We start from the raw sequence: 16,932 nt of genomic DNA, 5'->3' as shown, positions 1-16,932 counted from the left end.
GCCTCTGAATCACAGGTTTTAAGAAAGAAATGTGCAGGCCGTAGGACCTCATTTCCTGTCAAGCCAACACGCTTTCCTTTATACAGAGTCATTCTGGCGTGCACTTGTTGAGAAGAACTCGGTGACAGAGTTCCAGATTAACATACTACATTTGAATGCAGCATAGGAGGTGGGCCAAGAAAGAAAGAAACCTTGAGACAATTTAAAATGGAGTTTTATCAACCTTTCTTGATACCAAATGCTTCCTCATTTGCATTTTTGTCACTACGAAGTCTGAGCACGTTTCCTAATTGTACACACCTGTGACATCCAGACCAGCTTGCAACGCTGGACACGTCACCATTGCTGGCTGCATTTGTTGACTGCTCTCCTACTGTTTACTAATAACAAACTAAAGGTTAACTTCCAGAGGAATGGCATATGGCCATCATATTACTTGGTGTACCTCTCTCCTTACGTAATAAGAACAGATGCTAGCATAAGTAGATTTATTGTACAGATGTTAAAAACAGCCTGAGACTAAGACTCCTATCTGGGACTTTTCTTTCTTGTTTTTGTCATTGGCTCCCCCGTTCTGGAGATGTTAATCTTTCGGTGTGTATACAACACTGTATTTATGACAGTCATACATCGGCATAGAAGTCCATCTAATTGTCACCAACATTCCACTACGTTGTCTCATCGTCCACTTTTAATTTCTTATTTCCAACCAATGCTTTATTCTTTTACCTCTATGTACATTTCTTTACAGCCAGATCTCTCCAGACAGAACCACCAAAAAACTACTTGTCTGGCAAAATTTTGCTGATTATGAACAGAGCATTTTGCTAGGTACTAGGGGGTAGCAAATCAAATGCGACAGAGATGATATGTGGTTTGAACTGCTGCACAGTCTAAAGGTATACACTTGGCACTCATGGGCACCTGACATTGGGCCCTCCTTCTCCTTCTCACACTTCTTTTTTTTTTTCTTTTAATGTTTTATTTATTTCTGAGAGAAAGAGAGACAGCGTGAGCAGGGGAGGGTCTGAGAGAAAGGGAGATACAGAATCCGAAACAGGCTCCAGGCTCTGAGCTGGCAGTCGCGGGGCTCAAACCCACAAACTGTGAGATCATGACCTGAGCCGAAGTCGGATGCTTAACCAACTAAGCCACCCAGGCGCCCCTCCTTCTAACACTTCTCTTTTGTCCATTTTTCTACTTTTTTTCCTAACCCCATTAATGTGGGTATTCCCTGATTGTCTATTCTTTTTATTTTAATGTTTATTTATTTTTTGAGACACAGAGACAGGGTGAGTGGAGAAGGGGCAGAGAAAGAGGGAGACAGAGAATCCCAAGCAGGCTCCACACTATCAGTGTAGAGCCTGACATGGGGCTTAAACTCACAAATTGTGAGATGATGACTGAGCCAAAACCAAGAGGTGGACGCTTAACCGACTGAGCCACCCAGGTGCCCCTGTCTGTCTATTCTTAATCTTCTTTTTTCTCACTCTAATCTCTCTTTTGAAAAATTCATAAATCACAGGCTGTCAGATAACAGAAATGATTACGGGGGTATATCTCCAGCCTCTAAATTACTTCTAAAGGCTACTCCCACAATTCTTACTCTGTATTCTATCATCCAAACTGATACTTCTAGACTTGGATATGCAGTTTTCTGTCCCACACGTGCTCTTCCGTTTTGCCCATTTCCTTTAATGGCAGAACTCTGCTTCCAGTACCCAGTTCAAAATGTTTTGAATCACATTTGAATCTCTTTTACTCCCCTCTTCTAAAGAGTTGCCAGAACCTTCCAAAATGTCCACCATGTCACCATCATCAACCTTTAAGAGTACCTTCTATCAGGTCATTCTCCAACATTTGTGCTCGCCGTTTCCCACAGCATGATTCTACTCACATACAGCCTTGAGCACCGGCCCCATGTAGTCCCCTAATGCTTACGGGATGAAGTTCACCTACTCTAGTCTTGCTTATGCTTTAGGTTTCTGAAATACATCCCCGCTCTACATTTCCAACCTCACTCCCTCTCTCCTCTTCTCCCCTTTCATGTACTTCACCATTTGAACTGATCTACTCATTGCCCCCGTACATTTCCCAGGATTTTCTGACTTCTTACATTTGCCGAGATAGGAATCCATTCTCCCAACCTGACACAGCCTGCCTCTGATAATTCTGGAAGTTCAGGGAATGTGACTACATCTTTGTGAAGAGTTTTCTAAGATCACCAAGTAAAGTTCATCTTCTCCTCTGAATGTCTATAGTACCTTATTTTTCACTTCTATTGTGGAACTTTGTCTTCCACTTTATGGTATCTAGTTATGTATCAAATAAACCCACTACGTGACTGTGAATTCTTTAAGAATAGGAATCACTTCTGATTCATCACTGCAATCCTTCAGAGTCCAAGCACACTGCCTTAGACATAGTGGATCCTCAACAAACAAACAAACAAACAAACCAACCTTCTAGATTGAAAACATTCATTTTTTAACAAAATCTCTTCTCAGTCCCTTACCCCACCTCCTAATCCCAATTTAGAACTATAAACTGAATCCAGGACATGATTATAAGTCACTGAGGAACAATGGACAGTTCTTGGATGGCTGTTCTATTTTTGTGTTCAGTAGGGTGGAGTGAAGTTAGAGAACTGGTGCCCCCTACGAGCTACATACACAAAAATAGTTAGTAAATTGTTTATATCTTGACTTCACCAATAAAACAAAAATCCACTTAGACCGAGGTCTATTTATGATGTTAAAAAAAAAAAACTGTCCATCTTTGGAGGCAGATAATCTTGGGTACAAAAAAATGAGAAAGAGCTTCTGTGCACCAGTGACATCAAGCTATGGACTTTCCAAATGTTCTTGTTTCTTGCTGACCCTGGGCTAGTAGGAATTACCATCAATTTGACATAATTGGAATCATTTAATCCCTATTGCAGAGAAAGCCATCTTCTCTTTAACTTAGGATATCGTTGAGAATAACTAAATGGCTCCTCACAGCAAGTAATTTAATGTAAAATTTATATTCAAGGAAATAGGAGATTGTTTTTCATTTATTAGCTCATTCATCACATCCTTCTGCAAAATTAAGTTGGCATCTAGCCCAGACAATGGTCAAAATGCAATGTAGTCAAATGATTTGCTTTGCCATTTACATGGCTTCTCTTTACTTAAAATTTTAAAAAATCTTTCAATAAAAAAATTTAATAAGCTTTAATAACATAGACATCCATTCAAGAAACTACTGGGTACCAGACATCATACTAGCTCTACTCTTATGGTTCCTGGAGTCCACAAGGGTATAAAATAAGGACCAGCAAACAAATGCATTTGAGCTATGGGAAAACTAAAAAGGACACTACTGTATTCAACAGTGAGAACACTGTTAACTGGAGTAGTCAGAGAAGAGCTCTGTGACACCCAAGGGATGAGAGGAAGCCAGACAGCCAATGTTCTAGAAAGCTAATGAAAGTTCTCAGAATAAGAAAGAGCTTGGCATGTTACAGGCAGTGAAAAAAGGTCAACGTGTTCAAAGAAAACTGAGTAAGAAAAAATGGAATAAACGGCAAAGCTGCAGAAAACATTCAGGAATGAGAGCCTAGGAAATTATTTATTCTTGGTAAAATGTTTCAATTTTATTCTAAGAGGGATGGGAAATCATAGAGGGATGCTATGCAGGAGAGTGATATGATAGAATTTACAATTTGCAAATTCAATTTGGCAGCTGTGTGGGAGATTAAGGTATGTTGGGAGGCACCGAGTATGGGGAAAGTGAGAGAGTGTTGCAGTGGTCCAAGTGAAAGGTGACGGACATGGTGTAAGTACAAATGGAGAGAGGTAGACGGAGATCCACTTTGGGGGCAGCGCCTGTTGGATTGGAGGTGGCAGGTGAGAAACAAAGGACTAGTTTTCTAGCTAGAGAAATATTATAAATAATGATGCTATTTGTTAGATATGGGAACTGCAGGAGGGAGGGGTTGGGGGCAGAAAACCAGCTCTATTTTGAAGCTTGTGTGTCTGAGATACTCTAAGACAAGCACGTAGAGAGGTCAAGTGATCAGATGATGCACATCTGGTACTCAGAGGACAGGTTAGGGCTACGCTTATACATGCCAGACTTTGCAAAAGTAGATGCCATTTAAAGTGGCGAAAGTGCTGAACCCAGCTAGGGAGAAATAAATCTTGGGAAACTCCCATATTTAGGGCTAGGGTAGAGGAGGTATAGCCAGACAAGTAGGGACATCTAGGAAAGAAGGAGGAGAATGAGATGATTTTGTAAAATGACAAGGGAAAGTATTCTATAGAAGAGACCTACCTACTAGGTGTAATGTTCCTGAAAGCTGGCAGTTAAAAAAAAAGACCACAATAGTAGTTTCAGTTAGCTTTTGTTGGCCCAACTGTACACTGCTGTCGCTTAGGCCTGTGAATGAAACACCCAGCGGGGCAGATCTATTGGAGTATCAGGCACATATACCATTCAGTAAGAACATGCCTGCTGGGTCGCAGAATCCATAGTGATATGTTATCTTTGTATAATAAGGGTACAATGGATCATTCTAGAAGGAACCTTAGAAAGACCCAGCCTAATAAATCATATGAAGTACACTAAATCGGCCTTCACTTGACTTCCCAAGTCTTCACATAGGTGAGTAACTTTCCATTCGATTTTCACTTCCAGAGCCATTCACCTCTCCCAGATGCTTACCTCCTTGCATCTGGTATCCCCATCCTTGCTTTTTCTTCCTTTTCTCTTCCCTTCCCTCACCAAGGATGCTCTGGACTTGTGTTGCCCAGTATAGTAGTCACTAGTCACTCATGACTATTTGAATTTATTAAAGGTGAGTAAAATTTAAAATTCAGTTTCTCAGGTGCATAAGTCCTATTTCAAGGGCTTGGTCTCCACGTGTGGCCAGTGGCTCCTGCGTTGAATGACGCAGATACAGAATATTCCCATTATCTTTGGAAATTCTATTGGACAGTGGTGCTCTAGACAAAGACCTTTTCCAGTGAAATTCATTGACTCTGAGCTACATTTCCTTAAAGCACTGCAATGATGTTTCTCAGTTAGGAAACTGACCCAGGAGCAGATCTATTTGTATCAAATACTACATATTGCCTGCTCCATATTCTTTTCCCCTTGTTAATATTGGGAGGACACTCATTTTTTTCAGGGAGGTGACAATATGTCCATTTGAAAATGTTTGATTACATAGGCTCCTTTTGACCTAGGACATACCTCTAATAAATGAGATACAAGAGGAAATCTCTTGGGCGAGGTTTCTAGGAAAGCCACTGTCCTCTAAAGAAAACCAGATGGGCACGGCCAGCATGTGTCCTTTGCCTTTGCCTTTTTCTCTCCCCTTTTTCCTTCCCTAGTTGATAGATACACTGAAGGTTTTCTATGAGCATGACAGTAAAAGTCACACTGAGGGCAGAAGTGAAGACAGAAGTGAAGACAGAAGGTGTGTGGAACATTGATGGCTTTCAGGTAGTCACCTCCTCATCCATCTCTGTGGTGACAACCTGCAGATTCATTTCTGTCAATTACCTACAGTCCTGAATGGTCCCCTTATGAACTCAGAAAAGAGGTTTGTAACTTAAGGTGCAATCTGGAGAGAATCCCACTGCAACCCTAGCTAAGAGAGGCCGGGCTTGAGTCAGTGGGTGGGGGCCTTCGCCAATGTGAGCAATCAGGCAGCTCCTGGGGGTCGCTACACTCATATTGTCAGGCGGCATGTTCTCCTTCAATTTGCGGCTCTGCACTAAACAACTCCCAGAAGAAATGTGAACTGATTGTGTAATTAAGAGGTGGCTCTTCATTACCCCTTCTTGTTTCTTCAATTGGACTCATGGGCAGTATCTATTCCAGGAGCACAGAGGAAAGAAGAAAAGCAATAAGCAGTCCATTTCTTATCCTCACCTGGACAGGTGGAGGACAGGTGGGAGATGTCTGATTACGTCAAGTTAGGCAAAGACCCTTAAACACACCTGAGCCAACGTGTGGCTATATTTCCTTTATGAAGTCCTAAAATCATATGCCGCTAAAAAGTGGGCAATACTTACGGACTATCACCCTGGACGGAGTATTTTTTTTTCAGTAGTGACTGATTTGATGTAAAAAAATCCATGCATTTACAGATCACATACAATTTTTATTGTTAATAAAGATGTTTTGAGAAGGCCCACATGGCGTCTATGATCATTGAACACGACTCACCAATAATTTAATTAAATGAAGAATGGTCTTATGTCACCCCGATTTTATGTTTGCCAGTCATTTTCAGGTTGTAATTTTGGCATAATCAGAGTGGAACAGCTTAAAATTATGTAATTGCTTACATTCACCTTCAGGCACAATTTCTAATTTACCCCAGCCTACTAGGACTGGTCTAGGCATCTTTAGCATTATTGTTAGGAGGGGATAAACAGTGTTAGTTATTATTTCTCAGGTGCCTGCTGACTAGGTAGGTTTACGGGAGGGTTTGACTTTACTTATTCCTTGTTTGCTACAATACTCAGGCAGTCCCTGCTTTGCTCTCTGGCCACACATTGGATGCAGAGGGTTGTAGTTGATTCCTCCCCGTGAAAGACCGCGTGAACTATGGCTCGGTATCTGGGAGTGGACTGAAAAAAATGACCCAAATTAGTGATGCTCAGTTTCATTCTCCTCTGAAACCACACCAGAGGGATGATGTTAACGAGTTTCACATACTCATAGTGGTAAGACTTGTAAACCACTGGCTGCCACATTGACGGGGAGGCTGAAAGCTTTGAACACATAGCTTTCACCCCTCTGAGGCACAGGACTGCTGATTCATATGATGCTAACTTCTTCCAAAACTTCCATAGCTAATGCTTTACAATATTATTGTTTTGTCCTCTTCTGAAGATGGACATTTCAATCCTTTACTCTCCACTACGTACACAGGGAGTGCATGGATGCCCACTCAGCACATAGTACCAGGCACATTTCATTCTTTATGTCCCCTTCTCATCATTAAGCCAATAAGTGGGCATTGTAATCCCCACCAGACACGTGAGTGTACCAAGGCAGAGAGACTGAATAACCTGCCCAAGTTACTACAACCAGTAGGAAATGGAGCCAGAATCCAAATCCTGGTCTGTCGAGTATGAGGTTCGCATGCATCTTCCTGTGTGCCACTGTTCACTTAACTTACAAGAAAATGGTGACCTCTCCTTACTTAAATTTTCCTTGACAAAATGCAGCAGAGTGCATGCACACACATCGTAGAATGTGGGCTTTCTCCAGACAAAATATCAAAATACCCAAAGAAGATTCATAAAAGTCTATCCCGCCAAAAAATGTAGAAATACAACAAAATATCACCAGATATCATTTTCGAATGATGGATTTAAGAGTGATTTTTTATTTTGTCCTTTACATTTTTCATTATATTTTTATTTTTTTTAATGTTGAAAAATAAAAAAATCAACATGGAATATTTTATAATGTCCTACCATCTAGAGATGAGCAAAATAAATGAGTGAAATAATTTATGTCATAAATGATAAATGAGTAGTTTGAAAAAATCCTTCCCAAGGATGGATTCAAGAGCAGCAGAGAAAGAGTTCTGATGTAAGAAAATGACAGAGTATATTCCTTCCAAATACCAAATATTTTTTCATTTCTGTGCCTTCACTTGGCCTTCCCAGAACAAATGTTATTCACACTCAAGTTTCATACATTTAATTGCTATTCAAGGCCCTGGTCAAATGTTCATTCCAACTTGAAGAATTCTTTGATTTCAAACTGAGATCTCTGTGTCTCTCTCTGTCTTTCTCTCTCTCTCTCCCTCTCCTTCCCTCCCTCCCTCCCCTTATTTGTGGTTCTCTTAATTTGTAATTTATTCAAAGAAAAAAACTTCTTGAGATCTTAATCCTAAGTTTGAGGATACAATAACTTGAGGTGGGGGGGAGAAAGAGAGAGAGAGAGATGCTCATTATACCCATGGGAAGTGTATACATTTGAAGAAAAGACACATAAGCACACTTACAGTGACATGTCATGATGTTATAATAATGAAGGTATTGCAGTATGGAGGAAGTCTAAAATAATTTCAGAAAGGTTCCCTAAAGTAGATAATTTGGAAGCCTGCTGGAAGAATGGAAAAATGATGAGAAGTTCTTCAAGGAGAAGTGAAGATATAATGTCAGGTTAAGGGACAAAGTCATAACACACCCAAATTTCTCCATCTCCACGGACCTCCATGAAGAAATCATTGTTGTAAAACAAGATGGAGACAACTGGTGCCACAAAAGCATTGTCTCCTCCCCCCATCCAGCTGCTCGAATCAGAAACTTGGGATTCATCCTTGAACCTACCCCACCCCTCACTCACATCCTCTAATCATGGATTTCTGTAAATGCTGCTCAGAATCCCAGGGCAGTGGGGGTCCCTCTAGGCACTTGGCTGACACTCAGTACTAATCTCCCAGGAAGGAAATGGGTCAGGAACCCCATCTGGGCAGCAAGACGGTACCAGGCTTTCCCCTCCATGCAAGTCCTTGAGCAATTCATGAGGGTGACAGGTCAATACAGCGGTGTGGGCTTTCCTTCTCTTCAGATAACACAGCCCACATGCCCTGATGAGATCCATACTGCACCGATGTTGAGTCTTCCCTGACTTAGAGGAAGTCTTATGCCCCAAAGAGCCAAAATCTCTCCTAATGATTCCTTGAGCATAAGCTCCCGGAAACCCCACGAAGGCATGGCATTCCCATCACATATTAATAGTTGATTCATAATCCCTCCTAAACTGGTTGAAATTTATCAATCATAGGTTACTGTTACCACGGGCAGTGTTGTCTGGTAACACTGCCCGGGCAGTGTTACCTGGTAACACATACACCATCTTCATCTGTTTCCAGGGAATCCGAGCTAGGAGCTTAACAGAAGGTCAGAGTCTCTTGTAGCAAAGTAAGGGTTTTGTTGTAATACTGTTGCCAAGACTCACAAGTTTTCCCATCTGTACTGTCCCCTATCTGGCTGGACCACCTTCACCTCTCTCCAGGGCTCCTCTTGGAAACATCTACACCCGCCAGCCTTTACGAACAATCTCCCCCCAGCAATCCGTACTTCACCCCGCAGCTAGAGGTACTTTTTCACTGCATGGATCATGTTACTGCCTTGTTTAAACCCCTTCTATGGCTTCCTATCATCCCTTGAGTGAAGCCTCAAATCATTAACATGGTTTTCAAAACATGTCACACCCTTTTCCCCTTTGCATTCCGATCTCCAACCACCCAGGGTGTCTCTCTGGTTCTCAAACGTTCCTGGAATATGTCACTGTCACCTTCCCCACAGATGCCCCGCACATGCTGTTCTCTGTGACTTTGTGTCACATCCGCTGCCAGCATCTAGCTAAGGTCTCTGCGTCCTATTATAAGTATGGTGGTTGTCACGTTCAGCTGATTAATACACGTGAAGCACATACTGTGCACCATACAGTGTTACCCAGATAAGGAGGCATTAGAGTCTACGTTACACCCCCAATTATGTATATTCCCACTGAACCTGCAGCTCTCCTTGCAGCAGACTCAGCTCATTGTCATTCCTTTGTCAACGTCTGCCCTTCAAGTTTAATTGTAAGCTCCAGCAGACTCACCATCAGATCTCCAGTGCTGGCAAATAGTGGAGGCTCAATAAATATTTGACGGATTAATGAAGAAATAAATGATAACTTCAGTTTCAACCAGGCAGAGGTTGGGAGAATTTCCATACAAAAACATTTCATTAGAATTTGAAAAGAAGAGTCTGAAGCTGAGGAGAACAGAGCTAAGAAGTCACTGGAGAGACTGTCCTGAACGTGAACGTGGGAGAAGCTGAGATCGCTCAAGGGCAACGAACAGCAAGCGGAAAGACATCCAGGAGCCATTTCAAGGGAGATCTAAGATTTACTGGTAGGCTCGGGAGAGGAACAAGATAAGAAAAGTGGGAGAAGAAACAGGTAGGACAGGGGTCTCCGAGGCCCAGAGGGGAGACCATTTCATGGGCACTCGGAGTACCTACAACTTTGTGTTTAAACATGGTCACACGTTGGGAGAACTGAAAATCACCTAGGATTTGCGTGACTAGGACTTATCAGTAACCTCAGGAAGAGTCAGTTATGTTGGATGGTTGAAGGCAGACCAAGTTTCATGGGTTTAACATTGAACCAAGAGGAATGCTATAAGCTTAGAGGCCAGAGGGAATGGCATCAAAGAGATAAAAATCATTTAAAGGCATGTGTGTGTTTGAAGGGCCGAGCAGGGCTTTACATGGAATAAGCATGCAATGAGTATTTGCTGATTTAATTACTATTATGTATTATATACACGATAAGAGGGGTTTCCTTAAGATAAGGGATATTTCTAGATAGACTGAGAAATATAGAAACTTTGGCAATGCATACTGTGACTTTAGGAACCCCAATGGCCAGTGTCTTCTTAATTATGCTCTTCTGTGCTTGGGGGAATCTATGAGAAGCTCCCACACAGAAGGTGCACTGTTGAGTAAGAGCCACTAGAAATACGGCAGCCACTTTGATTTGGTAGCTCAGTGTCAAGTGTGAGGAGAAAGACTGTGCTGTGTGCAAAAAGTAGATAGGAGGAAACATTCAGTCTGTCTAAAATGGAACATCAGAACGTCACAGTTCTGAATAATAAACTGTCATTACAAAAGGCATTAATAAGCAAACATGGAGCCCTGTTACACAACCCTTAGGCTTCACCATACTCCACATCAGAACCTTCTGCCTGCCGTTCTCTTTGTATGTATCTAAAACCAGTAATAATAATAGGTAATGTATGTATATGTATATGTGTGTCATATACATATACACTTAGATGCTGGGCACTTTATATGCATTAACTGCACTTATCTTACAGCAACCCTACAAAAGAGGTATATTATGATCATCATTTTATAGGTGGGAAATAGAGGGTATGTAAACTATCTCAAGTTATATTGTTCATAAGCGGCAGAGTCAGGGCTGGGAAAAAAATACTCCCATCTGTAGTCTGAACTACTGCACTATATGCCATTTATATTTCTTAATATTAAAGTACATTTAGATTTGCATGAAAAGCACAGGAATTTGTGATCGCCTCGTCAACTGATTTAGCATGCTGTATACTTTAGTACCAAAGTTACTATAGGTCCAAACATGTCAATTAATGTCATGTCTTTTGTATTTTCTTTCCAGAGAAGAGCTAAGGCGTAGATGAAATTCACGACTATGATAACCAGGACTCAAGTGGTTCCTCCCCTAAAGCAGGGCTCCAAAAATAAAAGAATTGAAATCACAGTACCTTTATTAGCTGTCCTAAAGAAATCCCACTTTGAGCCCCAGTGCAAAGCTACAGTGGGAGGTAATGTTCCCAGTGAGAACATGAATTACAGTTGATTCTCATTATTTGCAAATTCCACATTAGAGAATTTGCTTACTCACTGAGATGTATTTGTATCCCTGAAATCAATACTCATTAAAGTTTTCCAGGTCATTCGAGCACACAGGCAGAGTGGTTCGCGTTCTCAGCTAAGACCAAACACTATCACACTCTGCCTCTTGTGTCAGCTCTTACACTGTAAAGAAGTGTCCTTTCTGCAGTACATTCAGGGCTATGCTTTTCACATTTTCAGGCTTTTGTTGATGATTTTGATGTTTGAGATGGCCCCTAAGTATAGTGCTGAAATGCCTCATGTACTTCAGTGTAAAAAGGCTATAATGTGCCTTACGGAGAAAACACCTGTCACACAATCTCCGTTCAGAGCTGTTGGCCATGAGTTCTATATTAACAAATCGACTACATATTACACAAGGCCTTTAAACAGAAACACACAGAATACAAAGGTATGTACTGGTCTGTTGATGAAAAATCCTCTGACCAGAGGCAGGAATGTGGCTCCATATTTTTCTTAGGAGCAATGATTCAGTATTTGCTAATTCAGTGTTCATGGCAGCTTTATAGACTATAACTGCCATGAATGAGAACAAACAGTACCTTGTTGAGGAATACTAAACAATGTGTGTGTGTGGACTGTGAGTTATACGTAGCTTTTCTAGCTGTATGTTACTTAGGATAAACATGAGTAGGCCATTGATGGGGACATCTCTCCCTCTCTGTCCTGGAACTATCCCTCTCCAAGCCATAGGACAGATCATCCAGAGTAAAGACTCACAAGCAAATTACAAGAAAAGCAAAACACACACTGACTAGTATGGGTAAAGATGCATGCATAGGTCCTAGTGAAGAAATGGTGGCAGAATTTAATGCTCCACACTGTCAATGAGTTGCCAGCTCATGGAGCTTTGATGTAGGAGAAGAAGGTAGGAAAAACAAGTCATTGGTACCTACAGACAATCTTTTAAAATACTAGTTACCTAACCCCAAATCTCTCAAGGACATTACGCACACATTGAAGTGAAATTATGAATAACATACAGTATTCTCAGGGAAAATGTCCAAGAATTGTTTTCCTTTACATACTTGAAAGGTATTCAGAGATCTTTGGTCAATAAAGTGTTTTTAACACAATTTAAAATACGAAATAAAATGCATAGGTGATTTTTTTTTTAGATCTGGTTGCTAAAATTTAAGAAAAAAGCAGAGAGAATGCATCAAATTATAGTGATCAAAGGTGCTATGTGTATCCGGCTGCTATGTGTCTGCTGCTGGCTGGGCTGTGTCCTACCTTGAGCACACAGGAGCAGCAGCAAAGTTCTGTCCAAACTTGAAAATGCCTCTGCTCTCTGATAATTCAGTTCCATGGTACCATCTCTATTCGGTAAGATCAACCACCTAAGAATTAATTTCTCGCTGTGTGAGTAAGGATCTTCCAAGTTGTAACCAAGGCTATAGCAGGAAGATAAGGTGTGTTAGCATGTCTACAGCTATTGTCTAATTGACTGTCACATCGAAGGCTGGATTGGATGGTTGGCAGAATCTAAACAGTACTGAAGAATAAGATCATCCAGAGAAGATGTTCAGACCACCCGGCATGAGAGGTATGTTCCATTGGCAGATATATTTTGGCGACTGCAGTTGGCCCACCAATATCATCCTTACTGCTTTGGGGGCTTCCACTTGGCACCACCTGGGGTTCTTGGCCCCAAGGCTGTCTCTAGCCAGAGAAGCCTGCTCTCAGATCATGCATGTACTTTGACGCACGCTGGATGTGGCGAGTGAGCTAATGCCTCCTAGAAGCAGTCCTTGACCAATGACTGCTGGATGAATAAAAGCTGTGTGCTAGGGCCACCTGGGTGGCTCAGTCAGTTGAGTGTCTGACTTTGGCTTAGGTCATGATCTCACGGCTTGTGAGTTCAAGCCCCCCGTTGGGCTCTGTGTTGACAGCTCAGAGCCTGGAGCCTGCTTCAGATTCTGTGTCCCTCTCTCATTCTGCCCCTCCTTTGCTCATGCTCTGTCTTCCTCTCTCTCTGAAGAATAAATAAAACATTAAAACAATAATGTAAAAAATAAGAACCATGTGCTTAACTTAGGCTCCCAGAGTTCCATCTCCTGTCCTCGGATGAAGCTCCAGTTGACCGTCACAGTAACTGGATGGATAACACCATCTTAACTGTCTGCCTTTCCTTTCCCACTATCCTACCATGTCTTCTTCACCTTTCCAATAAATTCCTTGCACTCCAATCCTTATCTCTGAATCTTACTTCCCACAGAGTTCCCTACAAAGGGTTCTAGTCTCTGGCACAATTATATTTCTCATTGAACATCAAGTAGTTGGTGTCCTGGTTTATACATTGGTCTTTTACTAATTTGCCTAGAGGAAATCAGTTTCCCTGGGGTCACAGATAACTCTGGGTAGATGGACAGAATACAGAGTATAGACAAGCAGAGTCAAGTATTAGTCTAAGAAATTATTACTTTGTGAGATGTTCTCTCATTTACCTAGTACATGTTTGATCTCATCTAGCAGGGGTTATACAGACTTGTTGCTATCTTTGATTTTCCCCCCAAAATTGTAGAGAAAGATNCTATCCTACCATGTCTTCTTCACCTTTCCAATAAATTCCTTGCACTCCAATCCTTATCTCTGAATCTTACTTCCCACAGAGTTCCCTACAAAGGGTTCTAGTCTCTGGCACAATTATATTTCTCATTGAACATCAAGTAGTTGGTGTCCTGGTTTATACATTGGTCTTTTACTAATTTGCCTAGAGGAAATCAGTTTCCCTGGGGTCACAGATAACTCTGGGTAGATGGACAAAATACGGAGTATAGACAAGCAGAGTCAAGTATTAGTCTAAGAAATTAATTACTTTGTGAGATGTTCTCTCATTTACCTAATACATGTTTGATCTCATCTAGCAGGGGGTTATACAGATTTGTTGCTATCTTTGATTTTCTCCCCAAAATTGTAGAGAAAGACGCATTGGGGGTAGGGAGTATATAATTTATAGGTATGTTGATGTAACAGGTTTCTACAATATCAACATTTCAACCAAGTTAGTGAGGCAGATGGGTAGGGAGACCCAGGTGATGTAGACACTCCATGTCAGAGATATGACAATGCTAATAAGAGCAGAGATGTGTATGTGGTTCTTTATAGAAGCCAGGTAGGCTTTAGATACTGTTGTAAGAACTAAATGAGTTAAGGGGCACCTGGGTGGCTCAGTCGGTTAACTGTCCAACTCCTGATTTCGGTTCAGGTTACAATCTCATGGTTCGTGAGTTCAAGCCTCACATTGGGCTCTGCTCTGACAGCTTAGAGCCTGGTTGGGATCCTCTGTCTCCGNCAGAGATATGACAATGCTAATAAGAGCAGAGATGTGTATGTGGTTCTTTATAGAAGCCAGGTAGGCTTTAGATACTGTTGTAAGAACTAAATGAGTTAAGGGGCACCTGGGTGGCTCAGTCGGTTAACTGTCCAACTCCTGATTTCGGTTCAGGTTACGATCTCATGGTTCGTGAGTTCAAGCCCCACATTGGGCTCTGCTCTGACAGCTTAGAGCCTGGTTGGGATCCTCTGTCTCCGTCCCTCTCTGCTGTTCCCCTGTTCATGCTCTCTCTCTCTCTCTCTTTCTCTCTCAACATTAAATAAACATTAAAAAAATTATTAAATAAGTTAGTAAGGAGAGCACTTACCAGAAAAATAAAAAGACTATAATTGATTTAGATATTTCTGGTAACTGATACTAGTGAAGAAAAAGATCTAGGGCACCTGGGTGGCTCAGTTAAGCGTCCGACTTTGGCTCAGGTCATGATCTCATGGTTCATGGGTTTGAGTCCCACGTTGGGCTCTGTGTTCACAGCTAGTTCAGAGCCAGAGCCTGTTTCAAATTTTATATCTCTGTCTCTCTCTGACCCTCCCCTGCTCACACTGTCTCTCTCTCAGAAATAAATAAAACATTTAAAAATTTTTTTAAAAAAACGAAAAGAAAAAGAGATCTAAACTAAAAATAATATTGACAAAAAGCCCAAACAGTTTGATGTCACCCTAGGAAAACTGTGGTATCAAGAAAGATCTGTGAACTGAACGTCAGAGCCCACATCCTGGGTTCTGCCACTTTTTAGTTACGGGACATTGACGCCTCCAACCTCACTCCCTGTCGCATCTGTGAATCTGCAGGAAGCAGGGGCGATCTCTTGGGGCCGTGCGAGGGCCTCTTCCCTTGGCCCACAGAGAAAGGAAAGAACAAAGGATGCTTGCTTAAATCACCGGTATGTTATAGCTGGTCAGCAAGAGAACAAAGACGCAGATGTCAGATAGAGGCTGTCCCCACCTTTGGTGAGTTGTCTGTGCATTTTGGTTATTTGCCAATAATAGCGCCGAATCACATTATGATCATTGTCTGAAGAGCGATGGATTCTTTCAGTGCGACTGCACACCCGGCCACCCCCCTCGCTGGCACCGGCCGCTTGCAGGGAGCTGCAGTCCGCAGGCGTCATCTCTGCAAAATGAACTTTTGCAAGCCTGACCCAGGGGAATGAGGAGGGCCCCGTCCCCTCAGCTGCACGAAGCTCAAATAGACACTGTCACGTTTGCCTTCGGGGACCCTCATTTGTGCCCCACTCCCTCTGCTGCCTGGCGTCTCTGTGTCACGCTTACTCTGCAGATTATTACCGTCGCTGACCTCCTGTGGGGTCTCCGAGCTGTCATGGAAATGGAATGTCTGTCTTTTGTGCTTTTGTAGGCAGAATGTGATCGTACTGCTTTTTTCCCCCACATTTGTAGGTACTATGTCCTTCCCCGCCAGTTTTTATTAGCAGAGTGAGAAACATCATTTCCTACGGAACGGGTGCAGCAGAACCTGTCACTACCTTCATAAGGCTTAGCACGGTCTCAGTGACCTTTAGTGACCAGCGGGCTTCGTATGTTCACATTCGCCCAAGTCGAGAGCCCAAGGAAATAAAGATCGATACGAACTGAATTGTGTGATGCTTTTAGGTCTACTCGTATATTGCCTTCAGGTTATCTTCTTTTTTAACAGAGTTTCCTTTTTAAAAAAAAAAAAAAGAAGAGGAAGAAGTAGGGTGAGGAAGGCAGGCGACGCCGGCCGCAGGTGGCCGAGGCCATGAGCAGCACTTACCCCCGCAGACCGTGCCGTCCAGGCCTTCGCAGCGGCGACCGTCGCATTCACACGTCTTGCCGTACACCCTGGGGTCCCCCGGAGGGTAGCAGGTACACTTGCCACATTCGCATTTACCTGCAAAACGCACAGGGAGGGCGCACTTGTTAGGAGGCCACGGAATCGGCCAGGCTTTCAAAGGACACAAACAACTAACACACCGCGAAGCCCGTTCCCGCTGCGCCTGGAAATAGTTCCACAAATAACTTTTCTTCTCCGCCTCCGGCAGGACCAAGTCCAAGTGGCGAGGGGGCCGGGGGCGGAGTGACGCTTTTGTTTCAGTCCGTTTTCAAGACTACTTCCCTTATTAAACCCTCTGGGCGTTTCATCTTCCACTTAGTT

General features: G+C 42.4%; 1 protein-coding gene across 2 annotated transcripts in view; it reads right to left on the bottom strand.

The window, feature by feature from the left end:
• ITGBL1 (integrin subunit beta like 1) overlaps positions 1-16,932 on the bottom strand; it is a 208,013-nt gene that overhangs the window by 9,036 nt on the left and 182,045 nt on the right. For both annotated transcript variants that reach the window (XM_077753978.1, XM_077753979.1), the window contains one exon: positions 16,552-16,668. In XM_077753978.1, coding sequence (XP_077610104.1) covers positions 16,552-16,668 — 117 coding nt within the window. The remainder of the gene's footprint in view (positions 1-16,551; positions 16,669-16,932) is intronic.

Source organism: Crocuta crocuta, unplaced genomic scaffold (genome assembly GCF_008692635.1).
Source record: "Crocuta crocuta isolate KB4526 unplaced genomic scaffold, BGI_CrCroc_1.0 scaffold31, whole genome shotgun sequence".
Lineage (NCBI taxonomy): Eukaryota > Metazoa > Chordata > Mammalia > Carnivora > Hyaenidae > Crocuta > Crocuta crocuta.
Note: the sequence above shows the minus strand (reverse complement) of the source record. Positions and strands in the feature narration are given on the sequence as shown.